Source organism: Coptis chinensis, chromosome 7 (genome assembly GCF_015680905.1).
Source record: "Coptis chinensis isolate HL-2020 chromosome 7, ASM1568090v1, whole genome shotgun sequence".
NCBI lineage: Eukaryota > Viridiplantae > Streptophyta > Magnoliopsida > Ranunculales > Ranunculaceae > Coptis > Coptis chinensis.
This window is the reverse complement of record NC_141462.1, coordinates 74,401,424-74,426,105: the sequence shown is the minus strand read 5'-3', so window position 1 is coordinate 74,426,105 and position 24,682 is coordinate 74,401,424. Positions and strand designations below refer to the sequence as shown.

The following is a 24,682-nucleotide window of genomic DNA, read 5'->3' as shown; positions in this document are numbered from 1 at the left end:
GAGTCTTAGTGAAATTAGGAGGTTGTTATCTATTGAAAGGTATAATTGTAATAGGTTTTTGACGGCAGTTATTTAATTTAATAAGAATTCGGTGGTTTGTGATCTCCAATCAAAAGGTCATTAGGTGGTTTGGTCTCTAATTCAAAAGATCGATTTAGGGTTTTTTCAATTTATTTGTTAAAGATCCTATTATATAATAGAACGAAGAATTGTTGTGAGTCTCAATGCAACGTTTGGTTGTAATTTGTAAACTTGAAAGTGTCATTTCCTTCAAAAAAAAATTCCCAAAATTTGTTTTATCAGGCAACAATAATTTAGGATTTTGAAGTGGAGACGGAGAGGCAAGGGGTTTTGGATTTGGATTAGTACCATTTGTTTCCAACACTCAACCCGAGTCCACCAATGGTACACGCTATCTCAATTTTCCCACGACGCGGGACAATTCAAGCCAAGAAACTAACTACAACCTAAAAGCCTACACCGCGTCGCACAAGAAACAAAACCCACTCTCCTAAATTTCCACCAATCAAATAAATAGGCTGCGACCAAAATCTTAAAAAAAAAACGGATAAAAAAAAAACTCTTCCTTCACTCTCCACTGAACAGCCTCATCCTCCTTTTCCCCATGATAAGCTGAGAAAAAAACTAAAAAATTACTAAAACACCCCCCCATGGCAAAAACCGTACTTTCCTCGTCCCCATTTCTCAACTCACCACAATTTCCATTACTTCCACGTCATGGGCAATCCAAATATTCCATTTTAACAACACCAAAAAGATTGAGTCATAATGGTACTAGAGTGAGAATGAGTTTCAATGGACTTCCTACACCACCTATACAATCTTTTGAGTCTATTGATTTTGAAGGAATGGTTAGAAGGGCTGAGTGTTTGTTGTATACTTTAGCTGATGCTGCTGTTGTTACTGCTGATTCTACTGGGAGTGGGAGTGATGGTGTTGCTGCTCAGAAAGGTGGAGGGTGGTTTGGGTTTATATCTGATGCTATGGAAGTTGTTTTGAAGGTATTATTATATATATATGGTTTATTTGTATAGTACCAATATATGAAATGCATTTAGTTAGTATGCTCTTTTATTAATTAATTGAAATTCTTGTATACAAGTGGAGGAAGGTGCACACAATAACAGTTAACATAGAGTTTTAAATTACTGACTGAAAATTTTGATTCCTATTGACATGTGTTCACTTTATGAAGTAGGATAAGTGCACGACTATAAAGAAGGCACTCATACTAGAGAAGAGAGATTGGTATTCGGATGGGCGGTAGGAAATATATGAAGGACCACCTCTTCAGGAGCATGTTCTCAGCAATTTAAAAGTTTTAACTAGTAGGAAGGAAGGTGTGTGTGGTTAGGGCATGCACAATGACAATGCTACTAGAGATGCCATTAACAAAAAGGGTTTATGAGTATATGAAAGGGTGAGAGAATTGCTTTTCAAGGAAGTAAATGGAGGCAGTATCAAGTATATGAAAACATGCTTAGCTATATACAGATCTACAAGAGATGAGCAAAAACAGAGTCCATGTTGCCATGTAACAAAAACAATTTTAAGTCCCAAGGCCAAAGGCATCCTTGAGGCTTAATGATGCGTCCTATGTTTTACAACCCTTAATTATCCCCAAATTTGTTGCTTTTAGTCTATTACTACTGTTACTATTATGTATTTTATAAATTAAGTCTAATTAGTGTTTTAGGGTTCATTTGGCTATTATCATTTTCTTGGTATTTTTAATTACGATTTTGAATGTTTCTATTTTAATAAAAATTGTTTTTAGATAATCTTTTTATTTTAGAGCTGGGTTCGATTATAAATTGAGCAGTAGGCCTTTGGCCATAAGGAGAGTTGATGGATAATAGAAGTTAGTGTGTTTAGAGAGAGGTATTCTCAGTTGATTCTTTGTGTGAGAAATGCATTCTTCAATTCATATTTCAGAAAAAAAAAAAAAAAAAAAAAAAAAAAAAAAAAAAAAAAAAAAAAAACGAGAGAAGGGAACAAATAGGCTTAAGCCGTCATATTTATACCATGGCATGTAACTAGAAACTTTTGAAAAGGTCATTTTGTAAAAGAAGAATAACAGAAAGGAAATGAAAATAAAGAAAAAGGGGATTTGTACAGGCTGAGGCTGAGGCTGAGTCTGGTTTTGAAAACTGAACAAGTATATCCAAACCATTGTACTAGCTCTATTGCTTCACTTCTAGCTGCCTCTTCCCCCATCTCAAACTATTGTTCCTCCTCCTAATGCATTTCCTGCCTCTAAGAGATGTTATGACTCTGGGGTTATTGGACATATTGCTGCTGAGTGTCCAATGAAGAAGCGTCTTGTTTTATTAGTTGACCGCGAAGAGGGGTGACAAAGTGTCCCAGAGGTCTGTTGTGATGGTAGCCCTTTTCTTCTTGGCCATTCAACTGACCTATCATTATTCAATGACCTGACCCCTTTTTTTTTTACTTTTTTACCCAAGCATTTTAGTCCAGCCTCTAGGTTGCCTCTCCCAACTTTCGAACCCTGAGCATGGCGTTGCCTCTGATACTAAATGTTAAGCAACTAACCAATATTTCTTGAAAACCCAAGTTGTTTAGAAATGAAAAGTCGATTACTTAACTAGGATCCTAACATACTGCCCCTCCATTTTATCTTGTGGACAAGCTCTTTTAAGCTGGGGAGAGTGATGTGGTCATCAGCATAGTTATCAATATCGTACGATACGCGATACCATATGTATCGTATCGAAAGCAATTCGATACATATCACACTAGTGTATCAAAAGTTTTATGTATCGCACGGGGAGCGTATCATACGATACGATATGGCACATGATACATTCCGTATCGAGCGATACGCTTCAAACACATGAAATATTAAAAAAAATTATTTGAAAACAAGTTTTTAAGATTTATTTAGTTTTTTCTTCTCCTTTCTAAGCCTTAGAAAGCCATCTAAGGTTTTAGGATATGATAAAACAACAACTTAATCATCTAACAACTAGTCTATCCCTTTATGTCTAATACTAATTTGGGCATAGTGGTTGAAAATGATGACATTTTGTACCATACACTAGTAGTATTGTGTGTGATAAAATTATTTTTGTACAAAACATACATACACATGCACAAACACATATAAAAACTATAACCATGAGTCTTCACTCTTCACTCTTCAATCCTTAATACCCTTTCCTGCAAAGTATGAATTTATTGCATATATATTCAAATAACTCATATATACATATTTTTTATAATTAATTTAAAAAAAAACGTATCTTACGATACACGATATGATATGCCAAAAATGGAAAACGATATATGATACGATATACGATTTGACAACTATAGTCATCGGTATAATAGTAGAGTAGGAGGTGAACCCCATGGGTATGCATGCACCAGCTGTCCCCCTATTTTTATCATTGCTATTAATTTAATTACTTATTTTGTTTATACAGCCACAAGGCATATTGAAATGGTTTCCTTGGATAGCTAGGAAAACCACATCTTTGAATATGGGGCTCTTTCAAAGTACTTATGGTGATATTTAATATATTCAGTTAAAGAAAAAAGATTCTTTTAGGGTTTTTGTAGTTTTGTTTGTGAGAGTTGAAGTTAATCAATTGTCGCTTCCTCCAATTAAAGTAGTGGCATTAGTGTTTGTTGCGTTAGTTCTAAATTTTAGTTTAATTATAGCTGAATACTTGTGATTTATGATACCTGTGCTTTCCTGACTTTAGATAATGGGACTGAACCCAGTATTAAGAATACTAATACTTGTAACGGGTTACAATTGTTGGTTCTTTATTGTTATTTCAAGTTCGCATAACATATTTAATTTGCTTTTTCTCGCTGCTTGTTGTTTTTCCTTATTTATATAGCTCAGAAAGTTTAGTTTTTCTAAACTAGATCAATTACAGGCTTGTACATTGTTTATATAATTTCTCGGTACAGGTACTGAAGGATGGACTTTCAACTGTACATGTTCCTTATGCATATGGATTTGCAATTATCTTACTTACTGTCATTGTTAAAGTGGCTACATTACCTTTGACAAAGCAACAAGTAAGTGTTCAATCATCATATTATAAAGTATAAAGATAACTGGCAAAAACATTGCACAAGTAAAATATGGGTTTATAATGTTGGTAAGAAGAACTGATATTAAGAAATTGAAATGTTTTTCATGATGCACATTACATGTTTGTTTGAGCTTTAAAGACTCAAAAGTGTGGTAACTAAATACTTACTTGATATAGGTTGAGTCAACAATGGCTATGCAAAATCTTCAGCCAAAAATCAAAGCTATTCAAGAAAGATATGCGGGGAACCAGGTAAAATGAGGATATCTGTTGCATCCTACAGAAATATTCGAAAATTCTACACCGGGATGGCAGGATGGCATTATTGATGTGTCTTCGCAGATGCACTTGAATGTTCTTCTTATTTAAGTGTATTGTTTTTCCCAGGAAAGAATTCAACTTGAGACATCACGCTTGTACAAACAAGCTGGAGTTAATCCGTTAGCAGGTATGCCTCCTGTTAATGATTTAGCTACTTTCTCTTTTGCATTGCTAATTAGAATTGCATTATGTCAGATATTTTTATTTTTTACTTTATAGTAGGATCACTGGTAGCGAATTAGCAACTGGTAACTGAATTATTCCGGTGACGGGATTTCCACAATCATGATGGTTCATTTCATGCCTTGCTCTAGTTTGAAGTCCCTGGTTTCAAAAATCAAGTGGTTGATATAATCGTTAAGATAATCTTTTGATTTTCATAAAATAGATACTTTCGACCGTACTTTATGGGATAAGAAATTTGATCACTTGACCTATTGGTTGCCTAATGGGTTACCACTTGAACTGTGAGTTGCCTAATGGTTACCAGTACACATGTGTTTCCAAAACTTGAGAAACCCCCATACCCATGGATGAGTCCATGTTATTGTTTTTGGCGTTTGAGTGGCTAAGTGGGGACAGTATTGGCATGGCAGTATTATATCCATGTTTTCTTGTATGACTGCTTCCCCTGGTTAGCTGGTGTATATTCCTGTCACATTGTCTTTATTATTTATGTAATCCTTTAACAATTTCTTTTTCTGTTAAACAGGATGTCTCCCAACTTTGGCTACAATACCAGTTTGGATTGGTTTATATCAAGCTCTTTCTAATGTAGCAAATGAGGTTAGTAAAAGTGTATAGTTTGTTCAGATGACTCCTTCCCCGCAAATTCAGGTTATAATGCCACACCAACTGCACACACTTATCTCCATAGAGAGCACAGAGAAGTAAAGAACTAAAATTTGGTGTAGAGGATCCCCCGAGTGGTATTTTGTCATGTGATGTCTCATATAAAGTCCTGACCCATACATGAACCGTGCTTGCGTATCCTCTGTCAGATTTACTCCACGGAGAAGGAATTTAGCACTTGTTTTCAGCACAGCATGCAATCACCGCCATTTTTTTAGCCTTTTCCCTTCACAAATTTTTTCTGTGTATAACCCCTCATTCACATAAAGCAAGTGCTGGGAGCTGGACTGCAATCTACTAATAAGATGATGCTTATCAAACATAATCTGAGCCATATCATATGTATTGGACCAAACCAACGTAACATTTTAGTCCTATCTTTTTCTCTGTACAAAAATACATGCATACATACAAGCACATAGGTTTACACAGAGAGATTATCAGATTACTTACTGGGCAACTTTGTCTGAAGGGACTGCTGACAGAAGGTTTCTTTTGGATTCCATCTTTGGGTGGTCCGACCACCATCGCTGCTCGACAAAGTGGAGCTGGTGTATCATGGCTGTTCCCATTTGTGGTAACTATACTCCACTTGCTCCTGATACATGCATCATACTTTCTCTGTTCTTTTAACTTGCTATCAGTTAATATTGTTGGCTCATTTTAGTAATTCTTCTTGCCATGAATTGAAATGCCTCATGATTTAAAGGCAATCATGCATCGGGGTAGTTTCACTTTGTATACTTAGGCTGTGTTTGTTTAGTGGCAAACCTCTGGTGGGAAAATATTAGATTTGCCAGTGTTTTTCCACTAGAGATTTGCCACGCAAATTACTAGTGGGAAAATTTCAATTTGCCAGCGTTTGTTTGCAAAATTTCCTAGTGGGAAAATATGAAATTTGCCAATTTTACCAGTGTTTGTTTACCTGGTTTAATGATATTTTAACTTTTTGGAAATATTATTTCTTTGGTTTTCAAACTCAATAAAGTATAAAAATAGAAAGAACATTGAATTCCAACTACGTGAACTTCCCTTCCCAAGTATGGCGGGTGAACAAGCACATCCATTGTGGAAAGAAACTCAAATCCAATATCTCGACTGCTCAATAAGCATACTACAACATTTCTACATCATCATTTTATTAACCCATCATCTTGATACATCACCAAGGATTATCAACTATTCCAAAAATGGAACTGCCAAATTAAACAAGTAAATTGGACAATTCAAAACCTAGTCCAACATAAGAATTTTAAAAACCAAACATCCCATTAAATTAAATGCCTGAAACCTCTACTCACATATGCACAACAAACTTTTCCAACGCATATATTCATAGCCGAGTAGAAATACAATGGCCAATACAATAAATGTTTCACACTTTCACCAATCACTAGAAAATATGGCACAGAACAATCTAATCAATAACCAGAAATCATCAAACTATAAAATCCAGATAAACTTTTGATACCATGCTATAATCTCAACTTGTCATATCTTGTCCAGAGTATAACTAAGACTTGAGAAAAAACTAATTGATTCTTAAAACAGAGTACAAATTTTTGGTCAAAATAGCCATACATAACCAAGAACCTAAGACCTGCAAAACATGGAATACCAAACTGAAAGGAGCTCCTTGCAGCAGCACGCAACACCCAACACCTTGCAGCAACACCCATCACCTTGCAACAGCAGCACCCAACACCTTGCAGAAGCACCAACCCAACCACCTAAACCAACCTGCACACAAACACCCACCTAACGACCACTGACCAACGTACTACCACATAACAACTTACACACAAACACCCACCCAACCACCACTGACCAGCGTACTACCACATAACAACTTACACACAAACACCCACCCAACCACCAAAGACCAGCGTACTTCCATTGTCGTTGCTATCAATACCAATACATCAACTACCATGCCATTGTCACCGCCATCTACTACTATAACTCTTACTGCCATTGCCAAGTACCTGCGACCATTCACAAGCTAAAATTGTCTCCCAGAACTTAAATCAAACACCTTCATCACAAGAACTAGCTAGACCACCTTCAACCCAAACAATCAACCAGCGGTAAAATGGCGCTGCTAGTGTTAAACCATTATGCTAAAAGACTAAAAGTGAACCTGAATGAACATTCAACACGTTCAACAAATGGGTGCGACCATTCCTCAAACATTATGAACTCTCAACCATACTCACATCAAGACCATTTCCATTAGCTCGAAAGTCCAAACAACTGAAAGACTACCAAAATGCAATCAATTAAACCAGATATATATAAAAAACAAAAAATAAAACTAAATCATAACCAAATCCCCCTAATTCACCAACGATTTAAAAGGAATCCGTCAATCCAATGTTGTTCATAGTAACCCCATCTAATTTTTGAAGAAGAGAGAGAGAGAGAGAGTCCTTGCCAAAATTTGGACTGACGAAGTTGGAACGCTAATTCTCTCTCCACAGTTTGGGTGTTCGAAACTCTCTCTTAAATTTACAATGTTTTATGATCTTTTTGGTTTAAATTGATTTAACAAATAAAATTTAAAGAAAAAATGATTAAGGGAGTCAAAACCATTATCTGGTAAGACGGAACAAGCACTGCAACCGCTACGACAGAATGCACAAATGTAAAATAAGAGCAGTAGTTGTAATAAATAGCGGTTAATATGCACATCGAGGAATTACACTTCATTATACAGATGTTCTTTGTCTTGGTGCGAATGTTATTTTGTCCTGTAGTGAGTCCAGAAAAGTGTATCTTGTTATAGATGTTGAGATCAGTGTCCTAAAAAAACGCTAGGCGGTAGTCGGGCAGTAGAGGAACGCCTAGCGCCTAGGCCTCCTAGACGGCGCCTAAACGGGCTAGGTGCTAGGCGGTTTTATTTAATTAATTAAATATTTAAATATATATGTATATATGAAAAATGAAGAAATAGAGCCAATTATAAACTTAAAAGTGAACCCAAAAGTCAACAACAATTGTCCCAACAAGTCATGCATCAGTGCATCACACAGATATCAAGAAAAGTATGTGGCGAAAATATCAAGAAAGTATGTAACTGTTGAAATAAACAAAAGAAAAGCAATAACCATAAATAAATAAATAAATAAAAGAAAAGCAAACAGAGAAAATTTCTATTGTCATCTTCTTCCCACATCTTGTTTTCAACTGCTTCGCCCCTGGCCACCCTTTTTAACAGACATCAATATATCATAGCAAGACTTTCCTCTCTAGTCGAATGTTACTTGCATCTCCATCTCCCTTTTTCCTTTTACCACATCTTCGAATCACAAGAGTTTTCTCATCTTCCACACTTGCTAACACATCAGCCAAAGGTAAGAAAATCAAATCACAATCAAATAAACTCACTCACAAGTAAATTAAGATTCACAACCAGCACAACTAAGAAAATGAGTTGAATTGAAAGGTTAAGAGGAAAGCTCGAATTGAATTGAAAGAGTTAAGAGCACTGAGAGTGTGATATAAAAGGTTAAGAGGAAAGTTCAAGAAAATGGGTGTTTAATCGTGGGTCTGATATCGTCTCTCCTGTTTTTTGACTTTTTTCCAATTCTTCCTTATTTCGCCGTCCAACCACGGCTAGGCCACCTAGACCGATTAATCAGCCGCCTGGACCCTTCTAATCGGACCCCCGATTCATCTACGGATTACATACCAAAACAGTTCGGCTTGGCACCACCTAGCGCCTAGGCCGTTTTTTAGAACACTGGTTGAGATGTTTAGTCCCACATTGGGATATGTTAAGCCACACAAAAATACTTAAGTCTTGGGGCCTCTCCACTTATCAACAATTGGTTTTAAGTTGGATGCCCATCTTTAATAAGTATAGATAACAAAATATTGCAAAATCGTTTTTTGACACCCTCAAAGTTGTCAACTTCGATCCTGTATCAAGTAGTATATCGGAAGTGTGCATAGCTAACTATAGGCTGAAAGTAGTTATACGTGTATGATATACTATTAAAATAATGTATATGCATCCGTGGGAAAATCCTAAATTAGAGTTTAATTGGGACTTATTTTATTTTTTCCCCCTAATAACTTGACAAGTAGTTGGGATGGTCTTACTCACTCGACTAATCATAAATCATTTATTTATAATTACAAAAATGTAAATAGCCAGTCTTACCATGAAGTCAATATTATACAGAAATGTAGAATTACGTGATGGATTTTTAATGCTTATCCATTCAATGACCTTAATCACTGGTTTTAATTGAAACCATGGCATAGATAGTAGTAAAATTCCTTCACCCTGATTAATAGTAAACCTGGCCATATTCGCATGGTTTCTTCTGTTTGATTTTCAGAAAAAGTGACGTGCACCTTACTTCTATAGGGTTGCATTGTTGCATCATGCTGTCATGCCTGATTGGGAATAAACTTTTCAGAAGCCTAACCAATTAACCATGATATAAATCTGATACAGGATGGACATCCACCATTGGGCTGGCACGATACTGCAGCATACCTTGTTTTACCTGTCCTCCTAGTTGCTTCTCAGTATGTCTCAATGGAAATAATGAAGCCTCCTCAGGTGAGCAGTCTACTTTTCTTGTTACAGTGTTCCTACATTTATCAATTTTTTGTAATTTTTTAGGACATTGTAAATCTCAAATCTTCTTTTGGCAGACAAATGATCCTGCTCAAAAGAACACACTTCTTATTTTCAAGTTTCTCCCGCTTATGATTGGCTACTTTTCTCTATCAGTTCCATCAGGCTTGTCTATATACTGGTAGGTTACTGGTATGCTTGCACTTCTTGGTTAAAATATTTTGTCTTTGCATCCATTTGTAGGCTAGCATCTATTTTGTCATACTGGTCATAAACTAATATGATATACTTTTGTGATGCTTTGTAGTAGTAGTTCAAACCATACTAAGACTCCCGAAATGTACGTATAATTAGATAGCCACCAATTTGGAAAATATATGGCATCATTTCGTATACTCTAGGAATTGAGTATGTGGCAGATGTTCTATTAAATTTTTATTTTTATTTCATTTAGCAATATTTTTTTTCCTTGAAGTTAGAGAACTTTTATTGTACGTCTGTATACAATGTCGCAGACAATTAGACAAAAAAACGTAGTGCTGTCTGCTACACATTAATTCTCAAATTTCTGTTTGGAGAAACAAATATGGAAAGTATGAACTTATCAAGAACAATACAAGAATGAGAGAAGTGACAGTATCCACCATTTATATGAGTCAAATTATCACTATGTTTTGGAGCTCATATAGAGCTATGTAACATGGAGACAAATACACAACTGATTCTCCACTGTGTTGGACACATTGATGCAGATAATTTCAGGTTAGATTCTTTTCTTTTTTATCCTAAAATTGGATGAAAAGTGTTGAGATGTTTAGTCCCACATGGGATATGTTAATCCATGCATATAAATATATAACTCTTGGGGCCTCTCCACTTATCACCAATTGGTTTTAAGTTGGATGCTCTTCTTTAATATGGTATCAAAGTGGGGTATTGTGTTTGGCCCATGTAACCCAAGTATGTTTGTCCACATGTTAGGCTCAAATAATGTCATCCGTGAGGGGGCGTGCTGAGATGATTAGTCCGATATGTGATCTATTAAGCCACGCATAAAAATTTATAGGTCTTGGTTCCTTTCCATTTATCACCAATTGCTTTTAAGTTGGATGCTCATCTTTAATAAAAAGAATATAAAAGGAGAGCTAGGAAGAAAGAATATGTGAGAAAGAAAAATAAATGTACTACATTGTCTAGTTACAGCTGGAAAAGAGAGAACGAGAAAGACCAAGGATAGAAATAGTATTCTTTGTATCTGAATCATAGGGTAGGATTTGATATTTACAGTAAATCCTAATATAGCTATAATCTGATTGCCTGGAAAAAAAAATCACATACTAAAATGGATTTAAATAGAAGTTAGGGTCAGCTAGTCTGCAAACATAAGTACTAATGTTGTTCTAACTCCACGATATGCTACTGGCACAGTCATTTGTAAAAAAAACGTTTTGGACCTAATTTAGCTCATAGGATTTTAATTGTCAGTGCTGGAACCGCAATTTAGTTCATAGGATTTAAAGCGTGAGTGCTGGAGCCGGCACGAGGCTTGGCACCCACATCTGTCTGATCAAGCAAGCTTTGCTAACGAAGCGGAAGCTATATTGAACTTGAAGACAATAAAATTACAAAAGAATTCTGAGATGTGATTCTTTGATTCAATTCAACAATAATAGAGAATTAGTTGCAGGGGTTTGTGTAGGGGTTATGGACTTATGGGTTGGATGCTTGTTTTGATTATTTTGGAGAAGAGGATGTGGGGAGGAAATGAAGACGGTGGTTATGGTGTGGAGGAATACTGAAGTTGAAGCGTGGCTAGTTAGGATGCAAGGTCATCTTAAATGGCTAGCTCCCCCTATCCACTTGTATACAGTAGTAAGATAATAAAATGACATCAACACCTTTCAAAATAGCGAGAAGCTAGGGACAAGGTAGAGAGTACACACACACACACACACACACACACCCCACCCCCTCAAATCCTCTCTCATTAATCTCATAGTTTACCACAAAAAACAGACAGCTGGCCCATCCAAATGTCATTAGTAATTTTATATAGTAAAATTGAAACACAAACAATACATGCCTACACATGCATCACATGGATAACTGTTGTAATTGATGTAGTATAGAGGATTCTAGAAAACCTTGTAACACAATAGTTGTTATTTGCCACTCCGAACCAAAACTCAACTTCATCCTGTTTTGCTAGATACAATTGAATATCAATTTTCAATAAAATATGTAGATTATTCAACTATCTGGGTAATAATTAAAGTATTTCGATAGTATGATAACAACTATCTGTTCTAATGTCAAAATGGAATATGTGATTGCTTAATTAATTTTTTCAATTGACATAAAATTTGATTATGTAATAGCTTTCCATGTTAACGGCAAAAGAGCAAATGTGCCTCCAACTTAAGTCACACACGCAAAGTGTGTGGATAAACACTTGTCTCTATATATTACCTTTTATCAATCACAAGAACAAAAAAATAGCAAAAAATTTATAATTCTTCGAAAACAATGAAAGTTGGTTACGTAATCTATCTAAAATATAACGACAACCTTCTAAAATAAATAGAACTAAACTTCTAGACACTTCTAAATATTTTCTAAAGAAAGAACAGATTTAATTATTTATAGCAAAACATGTACTAAAAAAAATTAAATAGTAAAAATATAATAAGATACTCTTTGCTCTGCATTAATTCCGCCGATATCGTGGGGTCTCAAGTAGACTCGAACACAAGACCTTACATGGGATTTGGTGTATTTCCAAATCCAAACAGCTGATGTGTCGCTTGGGAGAAGTACTTGCTGCCAAGTCAGAAACTTTATTCCAATATCAAACATTGACACTAGTACCGGTGTGGTGGTGTCAATGACACTGAGTGGCTGGACAGAATGACCTGTCCGGGCACCAGGTGTCTTGGACTTTCAACTGAATATTGTGTAATGTATACCTTTGTTTTTTTGTTATCTTGGTACGGTATGCCGTGAAGATTCATTAGATGATTTTGTTACCAGTGCACTGAATTTTCAACTATGTTAAAGACAATGAGACCTTTCATAGGCACTAGGCAGCCTATAAGAACACAACTTTCTATTGCTATATTTTTTAATAAGAGAACCGAAATTAACAATGTTAAGTTAGATGCACGCTGCTCCAGTATTAAGTTCATACCTGCTTCTTGTGTTACTGAGATTGCACATCACATTACTAGGTTCACAAACAATGTCCTCAGCACAGCCCAACAAGTATGGTTACGAAAATTAGGTGGTGCAAAACCCACTGTGAGTGAGAATGCTAGTGGAATTATAAGTGCTGGAAGAGCAAAACGCTCAACTTCTCAGCCAGTGCTGCCTCGATCGACTTCTCAGCCAGGACAGCCTGGTGAAAGGTTTGTCTTTTACTTACATAAGATATCATGCCTTCATTCCCCTTTGATTTCTTGAATTTCTTAATGGGATCATCCTTGTAAATGACAGGTTTAAGCAACTAAAAGAGGAAGAGAAAGAGAAAAAGAAAAAGTATAACAAGGCTCTTCCAGAGAATGATATTATAACTTCACTATCTGATACGGATGAAGAGTCTGATGGAGAAATAAATGCCAAGGTACGGTAGTGTACAATTTTGACCATATGAAAAACTATTACTCTACTGTTGTATATTGTTTTTTTTCGCTCAGTAAAGTGAAATTTCATTTAATAAAGTGGAAGTAGGCTGAGAAGGCCTACATTACAAGAGAAGAAAAAAAAAATTACAAGAACTGAAACAACATAAGAAAAACCCCAAAAAATGCATCATCACCCCATGTCTAAGAACATAAGACTTGTAGATTGTTCTGTTTTTTTTTTGTCCTTGAATAACTATGTTGAGAGTTGTTCACATCAAACAGGAATAGCTAAATAGTAAATACTGTAACTTGCGCCAGTTCTGTGAACCTGCCAAGCTTGTTCTGTTCATACCAATCTACCATTTGACATATAAGGCTGAATTTTGACCTTATTATACGATTAAATGAATTGTCAAATATGGCGTCCTTCTCAAAGAAGATGCTAAGAAAGTATGAATGTTTGTCTTTATTACACTCAGTTCAGTCCTGGTCCAAGTGCTTTTTCTTTCTTTCTCTTCTGGTTTTGAAGGGCATAACTGGGCTGTGTTCCTTGATCTTCAGCCCTGGCTGGTGATATCTTGGTATTGATGTAATTTTCCTTTAACATAAATGCAATTTTGCTTCTGTTCAGTTTAGGACATTCCAAATCAGACTATAGAAATCAAGTTTAGGAATATGTGCTCATTTATAGAATGAAATAAACTACATTCCCCAAATTTAAAAGGTAAAAATACCAAAGGTTTCAAATCTGTGAGTTGATGGCGCCCAAATTCAATTTCGCATTCCCAATCTTGTGGCCGGTATCCCAACGCCATGTCTGTGCTTGACCAAAGACCCTGAAAAGAAAAATAGATATTGTTTTTTTGGTCTATGGACGTCGGGAGCCCATACATCATGCTATGCTATGATATGTTGCTGGGACTCGAGTCATTCCTTACAGGTCTGTCTATGATAGAAAAGAGATTCTCTGTATTCAATTTATAAATTAGTGTAAGATAGAAAACCTTTGCCATACAGAATATGTGCTCATTTATCTATGAATTTCAGATTCAATTTATAAACTAACTCAAAAGGTTTATGGCAGGATGATACCCGGGAAGAGGCATATGCTTCTGGGGTTAACAAACAGATTCCAGATTATTCCGAACCTAGGAGGAGCAAGCGATCAAAGCGAAAGCGTGCAGTATGAACAAATAGTGTACCTTATTCCTGTAGATTCGGGTGAGTCATGTATATTACAGCAGGTTGTATCTTACTCCATGTGTACTGGCCATTTTTATGTTGGCTAGCCCATTTTTATTTTGTATCAATTTGTAACACATGCACTACCACAGATTTTAAAATAACTAGTTTAAAATCTTGGATGAAAAATGTATGGTTCAGATTCAAAGGTTTGGAAGCCAAATCTGTCATAGCACCCACTGTTGATCTGGTTTGAGAGAAACCAAATTTTGAAAACAGATTTTGTGTTTTCCAGCAAATAATTTGCCTAACCTTTGGGCGTGGGTGTGTCATCTTGTTGGAACATTAGGCTTGATAGTATTTTTCCCAAGTTTGTAACTGATTGAAATTCCGTGATCGGCCTTGAAGGCATTGTCATGCTTATGTATCCTTGAATATAGGTTTATTGATACTTGACCAAAAAGACCCATTCAAAAAGAGAATCAAAACAAATATATCCTGTGTTTGTAAATAGATTCTAGAAGATTTTTTTCTGAGGCTTGGGAGCACCAATGCCTTGTTTTTAAACTAACATCAATTCCATGGTAAGCACATTGAGAAGGACAATTGATGAAGCAGGCATCATGCTAATGAAGTTTGATAATAATGTGATGAGATAAGTAAACTGATATGTTGGGACTCTGGATCTCCAACTGGGTTTATAAAGAATTTAGAGGTACGCCAAAAGCAGTTACAGGTGGACAGACCATTTTTGCACAAAATTCCTCGCCCAAATACAACCTCTGGTCTGTCTATTGATAGAAAAAAGAGATTCTTGCTGTATTCAATTTATAAATTTAGTGTTTCATCAGTGTAAATTACACATTTTAAATAACCATGAGCAGTATTTCACACGAACACCTCTTATAAGAAGCATAATCACTTCTAGTGTCAGATTTCGAAATCCACAAAGAAATTCAAGAATCGAGTATCTTATTTTCAAATGTAAACTTATTAGATAAACTAAACATTCATAAGTAAATAAACATATCGTTCTTTATTCAAAGCCAATTGTTGAAAGCCAGAAATCTAAAAAATTTATGATTAAACAAAAGGAGGTACTCTCTAGGCAGTTGGGACGAAAACTTTAATTAATATGGAATGTACTTTCAGCAGGGAAAAAAAACAATTAAAAGTATATTTCCAACATTTGAATGTCACATCTATGATCCTGTTCCACCAAAATAGTCAGTGTAAATCAGACGTTATTAATAACCATAAGCAGATTCACACCTTTATAATAATAACTCTAGAACAAATCTAAAAACTTATGATTAAACAAAAGGAGGTACAGGCATGGGGATTAAAACTTTAATTGTAATGTATTTTAAGAAGGGATTCAGCTTAAGCATTCATGTACTTCTTTGGCTCAACCAAAATAGTCAGATGCAATGACAAAATCAAAAACCCACGTGCTACAAAATGACAACCGAAAACCATTATCACTCATGAACCCCCAACCACTTAGAAAGTCCATTTCCACAGTACAAACAATTCTACAGCTACCGATGGAAGAAGGATTAAAAAGTTAACCTTCAAACTTGTGAATATTCTAGAACTGGTAGCTATGTATTCTAATTACCCTGCTGTAAGCACAGTAAAGACAGAACACCCTAACGACAAAGACGAAATCCTCACATGTTAGGATGTGGCAAGAGAGCAGTGGCTCAAATTGCCGTGAAGTGGGTTTCAAAACCAAAAAAGAATTGGAAAAAGCTGACATTTCTATCACCTTCTCAATTGTCCTGGTTCCTTGTAAAAAAAAAAAAAAAAAAAACTAACATTCCAACAAACATCAAATAATGAATCAAATAAGAACACAACAATAAGCAATGAAAGAAACAGTCTTCTTACCTTGTTACTTGCTTTCTTCTTCTGCTTATTTTGTAATTTAAAAAGAACAAATTGTTCGATCGATACAGAATGGATGGGTTTGCATTTATCGCACAAAAATCAAAGAACAGAGCACCCAAGTTGTAAATTCTGACTTTGTTTGTTCTTCTTCAAAGGTTTGGGTAATTTGGGTTTACTCCCTGATAAGAGAAGAATAGTTGATTTTTTTTCTTTTTGAGTTTAGCGAGAAAAAGAGATTTGGTTTCTATTTTATTATGATTAAAAGCACAGAAGATAAGAACAGCGTAGAACTACGGCCCATAAACAGGCTTAAGTAGCTAAGAGAAAACGTTTACATTCCGGTTGGATAGTTCAACGGAATCACAGCTTTAGAAGGCTAAAAAGCCCAGGTGTTCGAAAGTGGTAAGATGGTATGGCGGTGGAAGGCTACTCGTTAAAGATGTTTAAAACGCTCCTTTAAAGGGGTTTAGATTTCTATAATATTCATCTCTGAATCCGAATGATTAACTGGGAAGTGAGAACTGTAGTTCGCGCCGATGAGCAAAGATAGGTACAGCGTCAAAAGCTTCGGCATCTATCATATTAAAAGCTGTACAAGAGTTTTATCTCTTCCCTTTTCTTTCTCCCAGGAATCATACGTCAAAATTTAGGGATTATCTGCAACATTCCACGTTGTTTTGATACGTCATAAATTTGAAGATTCATAAATGGTTGTAATTTTTTTTTTCTTTCTTTTTATGCATATTTCGTATTATAGACTATTAACAGATGATTTTCTGGGATTCCTGGCCAAGTGGCCGACACCCATATATGATCAACCTTGTGATGTTAGTACTCTTTTCAGTAAATCCGAGAAGTGGAAAATAAGAAACTTGTACACAAAATATGAAGAATATACCCTTGCGTCGACCACAAAGGGAGGGAGATACATTGCAACTAATTTGGGGCAAAAGAGGTGTCATGGCTCTCGGGCTTTTATTATCCAAGTATTTTGTAGGCTAAATATCCAAAGGAACTTCATCCTTAAGAAGAAGATCCACCTAACAAAGTTTGCCACCTTTGAGTATAAAACACCACCACCACTGCCACCGCTCGTGCAACAACGTTTTCATGGCTTTAATGGAGTATGTCGATTTCCTGTTGGGTTGGGTCCAGACGGAAATTTATGGATCTTCTTTTTCCCAGAATACTGTTACACAAAATATTGGGCAGGAGTCGTCAATACGCTTATACGCCCATCCCCATTATTTTCCATAGAGGGGAGACTTTTAACAAATGCTATTCTCTTGATAGATACTCACCTGGGTGGCTGGATAGTAATCTATACCATCCAACTGAGCTGAGGGCCGTGCTGTTCGAAAGTTGATATCTATTGTAGCAGCATTTGAGATGGTGGTCAATTGATATTTTTTGAGATTATGTTTAACTCTACAATGTAAATATGTAATTTAGAATTAAAAGCTTGGCAAAATATAACTAGATGCCTAGCAGGTCCACAAGTTTAGAGCTTGCCTGATTCAACAGCTTCAACCATGACAGAAGAGTGGTTAATGTAGTTTAGAGCTTGCCTGATTCAACAGCTTCAACCATGACAGAAGAGTGGTTAATGTAATTATAAGCTGCAAGTAGGAGGAACACCGTGATGAAAGTGTTTAAAACTTTTCCTCTCTTCATCTTAGAGTTTTGTTTGTGCATTATATGGTGATAGTAATTCGGGAGTGATAGTGAGGCTTTTCCTGGTGAATGCGTGGGGAACTTCGAAGCAAGGAGAGGGATTGCAAGGGATTTATGTGTTGTGTTCTTACTTCTTAATAATTACAAACTTGTAAGCTTTCACATGTTGGCTTGCGGAATCCTATGCCATACAGATTGAGAATGATACGGTTGGGAATATTGGTTGACTTCTATCTGGTCATCATTATATCGTCTTTAATATTAATTAGCTCTTCTGTCTGTTTCTTGTGACTTGTGAGTGCCTAAATCAATTCCTCAATATAGATGCAATGGCATGGCGGTAATGGATAGCGCAGAATAGCTGTTTCTCATGGAACTTCAGAGCAGATAATAATAGGATTAATAATGGGAAAGATAGTGGGAAACTGGAAATAAGGAAAGATATGCTCTTTTCAGAATTTACTGGGCAGCAACGTACTAGGAGTTTAGGACAAGCATAGTACTATGCTCCTGGCATTTCGTAATTAACCAAATGATAAGTTCAGTAGTATTGAAAACCACATGTATTATAAATCCAGTTTCACCTATTCACATGTGATGAAAGTTTTTACCAAGTCGGCGCTTCTTCTACAGAACTTTCTTACTCGTGTAAAAATACCTAGTGTATATATAAAGATATAGATCTATGATTATGTCTTCCACTTTGGTCTATAGAGACAAAATCTTACTGAACTATTGATGATGAAAGAGATTGTCGAGTTAGATTTTTAGGATAGTCGGTACATATTGCAATGTCAATTAGGCCTTTCAAGTATGTAGTTGACATTTTGGTTTGTTCAGGAGGGTGGGTTCACCGTTCCTGTTCAAGTACGAACGATATGAATAAATAGTAAAGTTTTTATATTTGCTGAGCAGTAAATTTAATGTCTGATTGATGAAGATTCGATTCATATTTACAGCGATCATCTTGTTTTAGGGGTGTTGGGCACTTGGGCAGCAACTCAGCAAGCATTTGAGCAACTTATTTGTTAATGATCAGTACTTCTTAATAGTCCAAACTCAGAACGAAATAATACGAAAGGGTTTTTCGTTTTCTCCCTCGTGAGCCTGCATTGAGTTTCCATCAGAGTCAGAATTTACCCAGTCCAAAACTGATGTGCTGTAAACTGTGCTATAAATATTCCAAAAGAAATTGGTAGCTATGTCTGAAATGCTGCAGTATGATCTTTTAAAGTTTTTACCATTCATTTGTGTTCCCAAAAGTAAAATCACTTCGTTATGAAAATGCATGGACACGTTTTGCCGACAGACTTGCTCTATCTTCACATGATTTAAAGTTTTAAACCCCCAAAAGGGACAGTATTCTGTAATTTTAGTTATTTACAGTGCTACTCAAGTCATAAGTTCTTCACTCTGTTACTTCGAGCATGATACCGCGGGTCGGTACGTAGGTTGAGGGGTAGTAACTAGATTAGTCATGGAGGATGTTGAAAACTGGCTTAATCCTTGCTATTGGATGATTTGGATCACATCTTCATTTCAATTTGCAATGCACTATTAATTAAAAAAGTTCGTACCATTTTAAATGCCTGGAGGATTTTCATATGCAAAATTTTCTGCACAGCCAAAGCTGTTTGCCTTGCCCTGATGAATATAAAGCATGGAAATATGTAGTGGAATATGCACATTGCCGTTTGAAGAGATCATGCTGGCAGAGGGTCATGTATTATGTGCGCGATGAACTGAATGAAGAAGTGACTGCTTCTAATGGCGCATAATAAATTCCACCAATAGTTTAAAATCCATGGGTATTTTCTATGCTTTTGGCGGCCAATGGTTTGACACTCCAGGTTACTAGTCGATCCAGAAAATGGCAAACTATTTCATGCGATGACAAACAAATTAAAGTCTTATTAGAGCTTTCCAGTTTCATCCATCTCCTGTTTTATTAGATGGCACTGGCAGATTGGCAATTTGAATTGGCAGTACCGCAGTAGTAACTTGTAAGCATGTGCTTACGTAATGAACTATTTTTTTGCTGGGTTTACGTAATGAACTAGCACGCCCCAATAACTAGTGGCTTACTTATTGAATTGATCAATGAACCATATTGCAGATGTCCCTCACATTTAAAACTCTAAAAACAGGCAAGCCAAAAGCTTGTGTGTAAACTTAGTTACATAGGCTTTCTATTATCTTAAACAGACATCCGTTTACTGATATATTATATAGTGTCTTTAGAAGCTTATATTATAATTATATAGTGTTATATATAGGGTGATTTTGGACATATCCAACAAAACACTCCTATAATCTATAACTAACATAAATTTTTGTCATACCCCATTAATTGCCTAAATCCAATAATATCTCTCATATATTTTTGGGGTATTTTCCATAAGGGCAAAAGAATAAAAAAAAAAAAAAAAAAAAATAAGGACACGTCTATTTGTACCCTTTTATTAGTGAAAATTTCTTTTCGCATTCTTCTTCATCCTTGCTGTATACTCAAAGGTCATTTAATTAGTTAACTTAGATTCCCCATAAAAATCTCCCGGTTTATTTCCATCATCTTCAAATCACCTTCTCTTACTTACCTGTCTAACCATCACTATCTTGTTGTACTCCTCACTACTCCCTCATTACACACTTCCCCTGTTTTTTTCTCCCAGCAGCAATGGAGTTGTTCTTCACTCTGGCTTTCTTGTTTCTTAACATACACACTCTCTTTTCTTATCCCACTACACCTCTTACTTGCACCGATACAACTAGAGTATGCACTTCATTTCTTGCTTTCAAACCAAGTTTAAACTATACTCTACCTATACTAGAATCCATGTTTGATGTACTTCACGAAGATATAACAGTTGACAAGAAAGATTTTGAGTATGTTTTTGTAAAGAAGAGTTGTTTTTGTGCACCAACAAGTAATGGGTATTTGACAAATACTACATTTACAGTGAAGACTATGATTCTAAATTTTAAGATAAAGACTGAAACCAGTTCTTGCAGTTAACTTAGAGGGGTATCTGAAAGCATTTGATATAACATCAAATGAAGGCTTTTATGTAGTCCATTTAGTGTTAATAACTTGACTTCTCCTAGTAGCCCACTCTCCACCGTGGCGGTGAAACAACTTCACTGAAAACTTTACCAGCAGAAATCCGATACTCTGGGTGTATTTCCTTTGTTTGAGCTTTGTTATTGGTAACAAAGTAGAAAACCTCCCATGGTTTTCTGAAAGATCTTCAAATCTTCAATATCTAGTGGAGGAGAAAAGTGAACGAAAAATTATTGCGTTATAAAATGTGCATAAGTCAAGAACTTTCCTACTAATACTTATTATACTGTTGAGATATATAACAAGTGACATGCTACTCCCTCTTATGCAGCAAATCAAGTGAACTATAAATCTCATTTTCCATATGCATGGACTATTGGGGCTCGGTCTTTGGTCTTCTTCTAATCTTCATCATTGTACTCATGCGTATTTCTTTCAAATCTTCTAGTTGCTGTCATCCATCCCTAGAAGTAATGCCAAAAATCCCGATGGAAAGATTGGTCACAAGTTTCACATTCTTGGGAGGACAAGTTTCTACTTGTACCTCGGGAAGGTCGGTATGTGTCAAGTCTAAGGACTGGAAGCCCAACAATGGAGAACCCATCAATCGTAAAAAAAAATATTCCCAAAGGTATTCAACCCAATCGACCTTCTTAATGTCCATAATCTTTTGTTTAGGAGTTAAATTTTTGAATATTATGTCTTTTCCTGTGTTTCGGATGCATGTAGACACGCTCAATAGAAATTTGTATCGGCTTTCTTGTAGGTCACCGTGGTTGGAAACTTCCGACCATTTGGATACTAAACGGTGTTGGTGCCATTGTTACATAGTGATGATGCTATCTATCGACCACATGTCCCGATGTCCACACACTTGAATAGTACTTTTATCTCTTTCACAAAGTCACCAGGTTTAACACTTTTGTTCATTCTTGTGTAAATACTGACATGCCGGTGGGATTCAGATTCCTGCCATTGTTGTGTAGGCAGTGTTTTATTTGTGCTTTTGATAAATTCATTTGGATTATTTATGTAATCAGTGATATATTCTTTCTTCTTTACCTTTTATTTTATCAAGGTTCAGTGTTCGCTGATTCAAATCTTCTTGGACATGGGACATATGGTTCTATATATTATGCACTTCTTCGGGACTAGGTCTGTAGCTTTTTATGCATCGAGTTCAAAACCCTGTGTATAGAATTTGATTTCATGTCTACTACACAGTACCAGTCATCCAATCTACTCGAGATCAAATGAGTTGCCCGAACTTGCATCAATCCTGCTAGTTCATTTTGGTTTACGTAGAGCATACATATTTTCATTTCCAATTTAGTGTGTGCAGTTTATTGATGAGATAAAACAATAAGAATAAGAGGTTATTAGAGAAGAAGAAAAAAAATCGCCGGTCTTTTTCTTTTGAATCACGTAAAGTAAATGATTTGTTTTACTCAATAAATATTTTGGGTACGTCTAATAAAAAAAAAAGGTAATTTAGGAAGCTAAATGTGTCTAAAATCATTTTTTTTTATTTATTTTAAAGTTGGGATACGGGAGTGTTTTGTTGGGTATGCCCAAGATCACCCTATATATAAGCGATTAAGCATAAATTAAAAAGTTGTTTAAGACGGCTATATATGCTGTTCCAAGACACTATATAAGCTGCTCCATAAACATGTTTGTTGACGGACTAGTCCGTTTAAGAGAAAGCCTACCTAATTACATGTCCAAGTTTAAGAGTAGGATTTAGGTATTCCTTATGTGGTGCACGCACGCCACGATTTCACCTTGTGTGTACATGACGCAGCAACCGAAGACGAAAACTTTCATATTGCAGATGTCCTCAAACATTTTAAACTCTAAAAGCAGGCAAGCCAAAAGATTGTGTGTAAACCTTTACCTGTCTAAGTTTATGAGTAGGATTTAGGTATTCATGATGCAATAATGCTAGACCGACCCACTTATTTGACCTACTATTTGGACCTATTGATGTGTCAAAAGTCATAATCATTGATTTACATAGAGATATGTGTTCGTGTGTATTGCAATGCAAACCAACGTTATCCAAATAGTGGTGAGTCAATAGTAGGTCTAAAAAGTAGGTCCATCTAGCACTACTCATTCATGATGTGGTGCACGCTAGGATTTCACCTTGTGTGTGTACATGACGCAATATAATGGAGGTGAAAACTTTAATTTACTAATAAGAATTCTGCTTACATCTGCATGTTTCTCATTTTTCTTTCCCTTTTTTAAAATGTGCCCTAGGCTCAAGTTATTTGGTATATATGTGTAGTAGCCGTAGATCGGGACCATGGAGCTCCTATGTGGCTAGGATTCCAAAGAGACATGTGTCACTTAGTAAAAGAGATAATGCACCAAAATAGATGGAGCGGCGGAGTACTGGAGCAAAACCGAGAAATGGGGACTAGGTCCTTAGTGGACCACCAAGAAAGAGTATATAACATAGAACTAGGGTTAAGAAAGGGTTTCCAATCTTTTCTCCTATTCCAAGAGAGCACACAATACCTAGGGTTTCACAGAGAGAGGTAGTGCCATCGACTGTGCTGCCAACTTTCCCAAATGAAGGAGGCACATTCATTCACCATCGCTACCTCACACATCTCCTTGACCCACAGATCTTACCACCAACGTGGAACTAGGGCCGAAAATATCATAAATATGGAAGATATATCTCGGAATTTGGAGTACATAATATGGAAATATTCTGATATATCGGATAGATATATTGACATAATTTTGAACTGATATATATTGGATTTTTTGAGATATTGATACATATCGACCGACAGATCCCATATATATCATTGACTTTGAACGATTCTTGACCTATATTTTATATATTTCTAATATTTTCGATATGGATCAATATATATCGGTGAAATATACGATATTTTTTGATATATGACATACACAAAAAAAAATTGACCAGTCAATAAAAAGATATATATCTTTGATATTTTGAAATATATCGGTTTTGGGGAAATTTCATAAAAGCGAAAAAAAATCGGAAAAATCAGAATTGGCAAAATTTGAAATTGAAATTTGAAATTATATGATCGGATTTTTTTTTGGTAAAGGTAATTTTTTCACAGCACCCCGAGGAGGGGTGTTCGTGGGTGGTTGGAACTAGTCCTAGCATGGATGCATGCCACCACCCAGGCTCGTTAGGAATAAATCCCGCATAATTCCCACTCACAAGAGTCGAACCCGAGAACCTCATGGTGTTATTACACACCGACGCCCTCCTGGACCAGTTGGGCTATCATGTTTGGTGTATATAATCGGAATTCCTTTTATGGAAACATTTTAAACATGTTAATGTATTAATTAAGTAAACAACTTTGACCTTTTAACATGTTCATTCAACAAGTTTTTT

General features: G+C 35.8%; 1 protein-coding gene and 2 long non-coding RNA genes across 4 annotated transcripts; 1 reads left to right on the top strand and 2 right to left on the bottom strand.

Annotated features, from left to right (window-relative positions):
- Nucleotides 1-397: 397 nt before the first annotated feature.
- On the top strand, nucleotides 398-17,064 carry ALB3 (63 kDa inner membrane family protein). Of its 2 annotated transcripts, XR_015203221.1 has the most exons (12): nucleotides 398-1,022; nucleotides 3,964-4,074; nucleotides 4,269-4,343; nucleotides 4,479-4,539; nucleotides 5,125-5,198; nucleotides 5,737-5,841; nucleotides 9,730-9,837; nucleotides 9,933-10,036; nucleotides 13,083-13,259; nucleotides 13,348-13,474; nucleotides 14,560-14,824; nucleotides 17,021-17,064. XR_015203221.1 is itself a non-coding variant. In XM_086575110.1 (11 exons), exons 1-11 carry the CDS (start codon nucleotides 672-674, stop codon nucleotides 14,662-14,664), a joined length of 1,398 nt encoding a protein of 465 aa, XP_086431236.1. In that variant the 5' UTR covers nucleotides 398-671; the 3' UTR covers nucleotides 14,665-14,832. The 2 variants fall into 2 exon arrangements, 1 of the variants encoding a protein (XP_086431236.1); XM_086575110.1 differs by lacking the exon at nucleotides 17,021-17,064 and having other exon boundaries at nucleotides 14,560-14,832.
- On the bottom strand, nucleotides 6,002-13,165 carry LOC147488841 (uncharacterized). Its single transcript, XR_015203223.1, has 2 exons — nucleotides 13,043-13,165; nucleotides 6,002-7,525 (listed from the first exon to the last, which is right to left on the bottom strand). It is a non-coding gene; the product is annotated as an uncharacterized LOC147488841 (long non-coding RNA).
- Nucleotides 17,065-17,222: 158 nt separating the features above from the next.
- LOC147488839 (uncharacterized) lies at nucleotides 17,223-18,695 on the bottom strand. Its single transcript, XR_015203222.1, has 3 exons — nucleotides 18,119-18,695; nucleotides 17,852-17,919; nucleotides 17,223-17,739 (listed from the first exon to the last, which is right to left on the bottom strand). It is a non-coding gene; the product is annotated as an uncharacterized LOC147488839 (long non-coding RNA).
- Nucleotides 18,696-24,682: the final 5,987 nt, after the last annotated feature.